Below are 9879 nucleotides of genomic sequence, written 5' to 3' on the forward strand. Positions count from 1 at the left end.
CTCTCTCTCTCTCTCTCTCTCTCTCTCTCTCTCTCTCTCTCTCTCTCTCTCTCTCTCTCTCTCTCTTTCTCTCTCTCTCTCTCTCTCTCTCTCTCTCTCTCTCTCTCTCTCTCTCTCTCTCTCTCTCTTTTTACTTTGCTACCTGATCCTTTATTTGGTTAGTGTGTCGTGTTATGTTGGCTTGCCTTATAAGTTAGTTGATCTTCTGTGTGTGTGTGCGTGTGCGTGTATATATATATATATATATGTGTGTGTGTGTGTTCTGATAATGTATGGTTGTATTGTGATATCTGTATATCACATGTCGGTAAAAAATGATCTTATTCTTATATTACTATTATTGCGTGTGTCTGCGTTTCATCATAAAAAGTTTGTTCCTATGTATTCCCATTTCGATTATAACCATTTTGCTTAGATCAGGACTAGCTGTAAGAAAGGTCCTACGGACCTAATGCTATCTTTCCTGTAATAAAGTTCAAAGTTCTCTCTCTCTCCCTCTCTCTCTCTCTCTCTCTCTCTCTCTATCTCTCTCTCTCTCTCTCTCTCTCTCTCTCTCTCTCTCTCTCTCTCTCTCTCTCTCTCTCTCTCTCTCTCTCTCTCTCTCTCAATGGTGGGGGTGGAATTGGCAACAAACGAGAAAGGCTAGTACTGAACTTTATTACTGGATCGGAACATAAAATTCTAACTGAGGTTCATTTACAACGTGGTAATTTTGGACTGCACGCACATCCATCAATTCTACGTTGGTAAAATCGATCCTCAGAACTGGCTTTACGATCTTTCATCACACGGGAAGGGAGAAACGATAGCTTCTTGCCCAAACCTCTTCCAGTGAACACTGAAGGCTGATACTCAAAATGTGGTGTGGTCTTTGATCAAACAAAAACAGTGATGTTCTTCTGAATTATAGCCCAGAGCGAAGTTTTGAACCTTTCAGACTGAAGTGGTCTACCGTTTATTTAGCGTTATACAGAGACAGTGTGCCCCAACAATCTCTTGGTGTGCCCCCTTTAATTGGTAAGCTTTCTATGGTAAGAGTCTTCAGCGATGATGTATCAACCTTAACTTGCGTATACAATCAAAACGACTGTCCTCAACAGTTACATTTAAATCCCTGTGCTGCATGAAAGACGTTCAGACCTTTGAACTATTTTGACAGAATAGTTCACTTTCTTTCAAGATTGCATCAACACCCTCAAAAATCTCATATTCATAAATGGTGCAGCCCACCCGGCTGCAGTTTAATATTAATCGTTGCCTATAAAGTAGGGGAAGGGCTCCTAATATGGACCACTTTTTGTTTCATGCTGATTACTAGCTTGTTTTCTTGCGAAGAAGTTTCATTTTGTGTTTGGTAGTTCTTCTCTCCTGGGTTAACCGTTGGTCCTAATTCGAGTGAAATAGCTTCGATAGATATTCAGCAAAAATTAAATACAGAAAAACAAACAAATGGTCCATATTAGGAGCCTGGGCGCCTAATATGGACCACTGAAGCGGCCTTCTCGAATCACTGTAAAAAGCCCCCTATACTTCAAAATTACCTGATACAACTTAGTGTGCAAGTCAGACTAATCAAAATATGATTTAGATTTATCTGTTTCGGGTTGATGAGAGCATTATTTGAAGCACACCAGGAAACTAAAGAAGCTTATCAAAAACAGCGTGAAAATAAGTGAAATTATCAACTTCCACAAAAAGAAGACTATTTGTGATTTTTTTATTTAAATCTCGAAGGCTAGTTATAGGTTATTTCCAGCAAGCTTCTGAATGAATTAATGAAAATAGCATTTAGCTTTTATTTTCTTCAATTTGTTGAAGGTGGTCCATATTAGGGGACTCGCACATACTTTGAGATTTTGCTATTATTTTTTGTTTGCAGTAGAAACTCGGGGTCAACACTGCTAAAATGTAACAAATACGGTCTTAGCTGTCATATGTAGCATTTTCTGTGTGATAAAAGCTTTGGCTGTGGACAGAAACGAGTCCGTTTTAGGCGGCAAATTTAGAGTGAACCCTGCCAAAAGTGAAAACAAGTCGCGTAAGGCGAAATTACAACATTTAGTCAAGCTGTCGAACTAACAGAATGAAACTGAACTCACTGCATGTTTACAGCAAGAGCGTATACTCGTAGCATCGTCAGTCCACCGCTCGATGCACAGGCAGTGAAATTGACAAGAAGAGCGGGGTAGTAGTTGCGCTGAGAAGGATAGCACGCTTTTCTTTATCTCTATTCTTTTTAACTTTCTGAGAGTGTTTTTAATCCAAAGATATCATATCTATATGTTTTTGGAATCAGGAACCCACAAGGAATAAGATGAAATTGTTTTTAAATCGATTTCGGAAATTTTATTTTAATAATAATTTTTATATTTTTAATTTTCAGAGCTTGTTTTTAATCCGAATATAACATATGTATATGTTTTTGGAATCAGAAAATGATGAAGAATAAAGATAAACGTAAATTTGGATCGTTTTAAAAAGAGTTTTTTTTTAACAATTTTCAAATTTTTAATGACCAAAGTCATTAATTAATTTTTAAGCCACCAAGCTGAAATGCAATACCGAAGTCCGGCCTTCGTCGAAGATTGCTGGGCCAAAATTTCAATCAATTTGATTGAAAAATGAGGGTGTGACAGTGCCGCCTCAACTTTTACAAAAAGCCGGATATGACGTCATCAAAGGTATTTATCGAAAAAAAGAAAAAAACATCCGGGGATATCATTCCCAGGAACTCTCATGTCAAATTTCATAAAGATCGGTTTAGTAGTTTGGTCTGCATCGCTCTACACACACACACAGACACACACACACACACACATACACCACGACCCTCGTCTCGATTCCCCCCTCTACGTTAAATTATTTAGTCAAAACTTGACTAAATATAAAAAGAGAAAAAGCCTAACGGTTTGGAGGTTTGTGTTTCTGCAACTATTTTGACATGTGAAAGTTATCCAGAGAGAGTGAATACAGCCAATGAAATTGTTTTGAGCGCTCTAGCGCCGTTAGTTTGTCAAAACAGGAGGTGGTCCATATTAGGAGCCGGTCCATATTAGGAGCCCTTCCCCTAGAACCTACCTTAAAACGCAGTTTCTTTAGAACCTCCAAATGTAGGCTATGCATACTGTGAACCAAAGAAATCCCTTGCGATTGTCTGAGTGTTCCCATTGTCACTGGTGTCGCTCTAAGCTCCATAATGACGCACAGTTCCTTGTCATCAGCACAAACGCTTTGTAGAATGTTAAATGCCAGCTGCTCTGTCTGCTGGGTAAATCCCGGATGACGTGATTGTAAAGCTGGCGTCTTAGGCGATTAGCACCCACAGTGGATTCTGTGTGTACTGTTGTCTGTAGCCTTAGTCAGTGCTAAGCCGTACAGCATCTCTCAGAGGAATTGGTGAGTTCTCGGCGTTGTCAGTTTGTCTCAGTGAGGTTAGCTGTGTGTTATTTGGTCTGCTACACTTTGGGGGGAAGGGGGGGGGGGGGTAAATGGGTGAAGGTTAAGTCGGCATAAAAGAAAGTGGAATGTTGATAAATGTCGAACGTACAGTGACATTTGCCTGACATATTGCAGTAGACAGGATCTTCCACGCGGACAGGAGTCGTTTTGCCGACTTTAGCGAGCAGGGTCTGCGGCCGAAAAAAATGGACGAAAGATTTTCGAAAAGATATACCCACCCCACTCCGCACACCCTTTATTATGCAACGAGTTGAGTTAGAAGGACAGCTGTCAGATTTGGCCGGAATAAGTCCAGGACGAAGCGGAGTCTCTGATTTGTCACAAGTGCTGAAGTGACAGCAACAAGACCTCGTGGGCTTTAGGTTCCGCTCAAGGACTACTAAAGGGACTTCCCTTTGTTCCGCTCTTCGTGCAATGTCAACCTGTCAGACATTTGAACAACAAGCCACCGGTGATTGGGTGGTGTCCGAGTGAACTCCCTTTTGACACCTTGTCGGGGATGCTTTCCCGTAAAGGGCATCTCACTGTCTGGCTCCTCACTAGTCTTTTGGACCAAGAAATTGACGTTTGATTCCTAATCGTAGATTGAAAAGAAAAGGGGGGTGGAGGACAGAGAAAACGTAGATATCTCAGTGCTTACACCTATACGTTTTGTTTGTTTTTAAAGCGTGTTGGTTTTCAAAAATCTTAAACAGACGGCTAATGATTGTTTTGTCATTGCTACGACCATCTTGGGGACATTTTATGACAAATCACACCATCAATTATTTAATTTTAAAATTTATGTTTCTTGTTTGTCCTCTTTATAGGCCGCTAGGTAGATGTTCTTGTGAATGTTTTGTAATGTCTTGAATTAAACGTTCAAATAATGTAACTTTTTTGGATTTGTGTTGGTTCCCATATTTGGAGACGAGGGATATGGAGAGGATTTTTATGGTGTAGATATTTATTTCTTAGGATAGTCTTTTTCTGTGGTACTCCAAGGCACAAGATATATTTAGTAGTTCAGGCAATGGCTTAGTTGAATGCTAAATGAGGTCTTTCAACGGTAGCAGTTTTGTACTTTCAGCTTTACATTCTGTTTTAGAACTCTTACATTGCTTATGCATGTAACGGGTAATATTGTTTTCTCCAGACTAAGAGGTCGGCTTTGTTGCCCAGCACTGCTTAAATTTGAATTTGGTAACGATCCTTACTGCTAGTTTGATTGAAAAAAGGTAACGTTCTGTGACTGTTCAATTTTAATGCAGTTTTATGTTTATTGCCTCTTTGGCAGGCTATTATTGTGTAACGTTTCGAAACTTTGGCAAAAATCAATGTTTTCTCCTTGAATTTGCACAATGTTTCTTTTCTCTGACCCGCCCCAAGCTTGTCCCCAAGCTAGAGCCGAAGGTAAATTGATCTGCGTGAATGTGGCCAGGAATCATTTTCTTTACACAGGCACTTCTAGAGCGTTGCAGCAGAGCTAATGTCAATTTTTCCGCCAAAAATGGCCAGAGCCTTAAGAAAAGAGAGTGTGATTTCTTGGAATGGTTTATTGATTTTGCTTCTCGTCCAGGCCTGGGTTTGGTCTTCTGGGAAACCTGTGTTTTGTTGATTTGAAAATGAGTTCTAGCCTTTCCTTTTCTGCATCATGTCCCTTCATTCCTTTGTTCTTGTGTTTCACGTTCCCTCAGTCCTGTTGCTTTGCATTTTCTATTACGATGTAGTCCTTGGACGGTTCTGGGGTTTGTCTTTCAATTGTGTTTGTATCCTTTGGGGATGGTTAAACTATTGTAATTTCACTTTCTATCGATTTTCCTTCTTCGCTTGCATCTATTAGCATTCCTTTAGCTCGTCTCCCTTCCCCTTATTTTCTTCCGACGTGAAGAACAAAGGTTCTTAATTTTTTGTGGAAAAGAATGCTTGGGATGCACTGCACGGTTTCTATTTGTGGTTGTTCTCTTTGCAGTGAGCGTATATTAAGCCTGAAATGAAAGGGTTCAAAATTAGACCTCAGTCTTTGTGCCTAGCTATTGATTGGTCTGTATCTTGCTGCCCTACATGCCAACCGGCATAACGGGCAGTGAGTCAGTAAGCAAGTGTCTGTATCTGTGTAGAACATCAATGTTTAGTCTGTCTGCTAGACTGACTACTTATGGGTTGGGTGGAGAGCTAAGTCAAAGCCTCGAATACGAAAAGGAGATAGGAGTGGAGTGTCTGTCTATCTGTATGTCTATCTGTCTTCTGTGTGACCATGTGTCCGTGTATGTCTGTGTTCATACACTCTGGACCCACACCACGCTTCATCTCCGTAGGTCTGAGTGTGTGTTTGTGTGTGTGTGTGTGTGTGCGTGCGTGCGTGCGTGTAGTATTCATCCAAAATGGAGCCCTTTTAGGATCGACTGAAAGGCGTTTCAGTCGGGGGCTTTTAGGCATGGGAAGGCTTGATCACATCAGCCTGGTGCAGCTAAGCGATTCTGTCAGAATAAGACTGACTAGGATTGGCAAGTCTCGGCACGTACTGGCGACGTAAGCAAATAGCGTGGGGCGGGAAGAGACTCGCCTAATGCAGTTTGAGACCCACCCCTAGGAAAGAGAACATTGAGAAGGCAGATGGGCGAAATAATTTAAAAGCATCCCCAAGATTTTGGACGGGGGCCCTAGCTTTTCCTCAATTTTGCTGGTCTCCCTTTTTTCTTGCCTTTCCTTTCTCCACTTTCCATCCTATCGTCTTTTCTTTTTATTTCAATTGGCCAAAAGGCTCGATTCCTCTTGATTTCAAAATGGCTTGTCACGTGTGGAGAATGCGAGTGAAAAGTAATTGGCGGCTGTGAATACTTGTTGCGGTGAGAGGAGCTCGCTTTCGGTCTTTGGATGTAGGAAACTCTCTCTCTCTCTCTCTCTCTCTCTCTCTCTCTCTCTCTCTCTCTCTCTCTCTCTCTCTCTCTCTCTCTCTCTCTCTCTCTCTCTCTCTCTCTCTTCTCTCTCTCTCTCTCTTCTCTCCTCTCTCTTCTCTCTCTCCTCTCTCTCCTCTCTCTCTTCACTCTCTCTCTCTCCTCTCTCTCTTCACTCTCTCTCTTCACTCTCTCTCTCTTCTCTCTCTCTCTCTCTCTCTTCTCTCTCTCTCTCTCTCTCTCTCTCTCTCTCTCTCTCTCTCTCTCTCTCTCTCTCTCTCTCTCTCTCTCTCTCTCTCTCTCTCTCGTTCTCCTCCTCCTTCGTTACATTATATAAAAAAAAAAGTACAGGGAATAATTTGGAAGTCCAACAAAAATCATACAATGCAATAAAAACAAAACATAAAAGACAGTTGGAAGAAATAAGTGGATTTCAAGCAAAAACACGTTCATTTTTTAAGTTATTGTACTTAATTGACCTGAGTGTCTATTGCCAGTGTTCAGGTCAATGTTTTCGGGTAGTAAATAAGCTACATCCAAGATAATACTGTGAAGACACCGAAGCTCAGGAATAACCAGCGGCAGTGTTCTAGACCTTTAGTAACCAGAGCAGAAAAACACGAAGATCAATCTTCTCTCACGAAGTAAACCTGGCTGTTAGGACTGTGAATTACAGCTTTAATTGTTTGTGAATTCTGGTAGTGGAAGCAAATATTCATTGGCATCATTGAGGTACATGAACCCAAAGTGTAATTCCATTTACATTTACAATTTGGGTTTCTCCCAAGAGTTACAGTATCCAATGATTGTTATTCGTTGTTTTCGGGGGGAATGTCAGGTCAGGCAAATTCCGAAGATTTCATTATGATTTCACATCACCCCCACCCCACCCCCACAGTGTGTCACATCCTCTCTGTAAAGTACTGAAAAATTGCAACTGACTAGTTTGAGACCGGATACAAAATTAGCTTTGTTACGTGAAAAAAGGTACCTAAGCCTACAGTAATATGGATCTCAGAGATAACCCGATTACTGTATTAGCTTCATACTTTTTATGATCAGAAACGACCTATCCTTGTATAGAATTACTCAAGTTAAGGAAGATCACGTGTAATTGTGGTGAAAGTCAGCTTCATCAAAACCCATTAGTCCTAAACCTCAAACGCCCATCATGAAACCATCTCCGGTCAGCGAGGAACGGCCATGATTGACTCTTTAAGACATATCTGTCTTCTCTCCTGGAGACTTTAATTGGATCACCGGAGGTTGACCCGAATGGTCATAGCCCTGGAAGCCACAAAGGGGTTCTCATTGATTCTGGTGTCAGACTTGTCCTGGGGCCTGATGGAAAATGTCAAAACTCACGGCACACTTTCAGCTTTTAGAGTTTTTCTTACCGAAGACTGTTTGCGATGTATCGCGTGTAGGTTTGGGGTCACTGTTTGGGAAAATGGGCGGGCGAGATTTGTGAGTGTATTGGTTAGAGGGCGAGTGTAAGTCTCTCTGTCTATTTTCTCTATCTGTATCTTTGACCTTTCGTACATTTTGATTGTAGTTCTACAAACCAGGTTGTTTTGTTTTGAGGGTTTTTACAGTTAAATTTCTTGCATGGGTATTAATCAAAGCGTTAATGTAGTAATGCCGACTCTCTCTCTCTCTCTCTCTCTCTCTCTCTCTCTCTCTCTCTCTCTCTCTCTCTCTCTCTCTCTCTCTCTCTCTCTCTCTCTCTCTCTCTCTCTCTCTCTCTCTCTCTCTCTCTCATTGTCTCTCTCTCTGAAAAATATGACAGAAATCTTGAAGTTAAGAGGAACCTGACATATAATTGTATACGGGAAGAACAGCTCTTGTTGAAAACCATGTCCATATGATTGTTTTTTTAATGTTTTTAAAACGCCCTAGCTGAGACTGTTTGGCAGTGAATAGCACTATGTGAGAACATTTAGTAACTATTATCATTGGTTACCATTTTTCTCTTGTTTTGCAGTTGCGTCGGGCCCAGGGATCGTGCAAGGAGTTCTTTGTGATGCACAACAAGGCGCCACTGTGGAACGAGAACAGTCAGGTGTACCAGCTGGACTTCGGAGGTCGCGTCACTCAAGAATCAGCCAAAAACTTCCAGATTGAGTTGCAGGGAAAGCAGGTAAGCATTGCTTCAAATGTTTGGAAAATGCTATGGGTCAAACGTTCTGGGGAGAGGGGTCTGCAGTCAAAACGCAAAGATAAAGATAACATTACCGGTACGTGCAAAGGATATGAATATAAAGAGACTGCTTGTTTAAAGAGGGATTCTTGCTTGCCTATTTCAGGAACAGAAAGGAAACAGGTAGTCAACGCTGATAGTTGTTTGTGTCTTTGATGGAATTTGAGGAAAGCAGGTAGGAATTGCTTCAAATTGTTGGAAGATGCCATGAGTCAAACGATCTGGGGAAAGGGGTCCACAGTCAGAACGCAAGGTCCCAGCTGTAAAGATAACGTTATACATGTGCTAATGATAAGGAGGATAGGCAGTCGCCACTGACAGTTTATTTCATGAATGGAATTTCAGGATGTATTTCTTTCTGTTGAGTTTTTTGCTTTGGGGGTGAGAGGTGGAGGGGATTATGGTCAGTGAGTGGAGGGGATTATCGTGTGGTCAGTGAGTGGAGGGGATTATCGTATGGTCAGTGAGTGGAGGGGATTATCGTATGGTCAGTGAGTGGAGGGGATTATCGTATGGTCAGGGAGTGTAGGGGATTATCGTATGGTCAGTGAGTGGAGGGAATTATCGTATGGTCAGTGAGTGGAGGGGATTATCGTATGGTCAGTGAGTGGAGGGGATTATTGTATGGTCAGTGAGTGGAGGGGATTATCGTGTGGTCAGTGAGTGGAGGGGATTATCGTATGGTCAGTGAGTGGAGGGGATTATCGTGTGGTCAGTGAGTGGAGGGGATTATCGTGTAGTCAGTCAGTGGAGGGGATTATCGTATGGTCAGTGAGTGGAGGGGATTATCGTATGGTCAGTGAGTGTTTGGAGATCAAGGAGGAAATGTGGGATGTATTTAAGTCAGATCGAAAAGAGTTTGAAGGAAAACAATTACTTGCAAAGTTTTTGTTCCGAACTTTGTGTATAATAGTTTAATACAGCAATTGTTTTCATGGTGGCCTTTTTATTTGCAGGTGATGCAGTTTGGCAGAATTGACAGCAACGCTTACACACTGGATTTTCAGTATCCCTTCACGGCTCTGCAAGCATTTGCTGTGGCACTTGCCAATGTCACCCAACGATTAAAGTAACCGCAACTTCAGCATTGTGTCCATTGCCTGGATTTGACTTGATTCAGCTCCGTTCATAAGGGGGCTTGCCAATGTCACAGGGAACTTGCAGTAAACCTTCCTCTGACCTGGAATACACTCACAATGCATGTGCCCAATGCTGCCCATAGACAGACTTACACATGGCATATAGTCAGCTTCATGGCATCATTCCAACTCAAGCGATATTGGTGGCCATGGCACTCATAACATCTCTGTGCAGTGTTGCCCTAGCCAGTGCCATGCAGCGCTT

At 41.8% G+C, this 9879-nt stretch overlaps 1 protein-coding gene across 1 annotated transcript in view; it reads left to right on the forward strand.

The window, feature by feature from the left end:
• Positions 1 to 9608, forward strand: part of LOC138961065 (uncharacterized) — a 35810-nt gene extending 26202 nt beyond the window's left edge. The window contains exons 5-6 of the mRNA XM_070332657.1: positions 8320 to 8475; positions 9492 to 9608. Coding sequence (XP_070188758.1) covers positions 8320 to 8475; positions 9492 to 9608 — 273 coding nt within the window. The remainder of the gene's footprint in view (positions 1 to 8319; positions 8476 to 9491) is intronic.
• The last annotated feature ends 271 nt before the right edge of the window (positions 9609 to 9879 follow it).

This window comes from Littorina saxatilis, linkage group LG3 (assembly GCF_037325665.1).
Source record: "Littorina saxatilis isolate snail1 linkage group LG3, US_GU_Lsax_2.0, whole genome shotgun sequence".
Classification (NCBI taxonomy): domain Eukaryota; kingdom Metazoa; phylum Mollusca; class Gastropoda; order Littorinimorpha; family Littorinidae; genus Littorina; species Littorina saxatilis.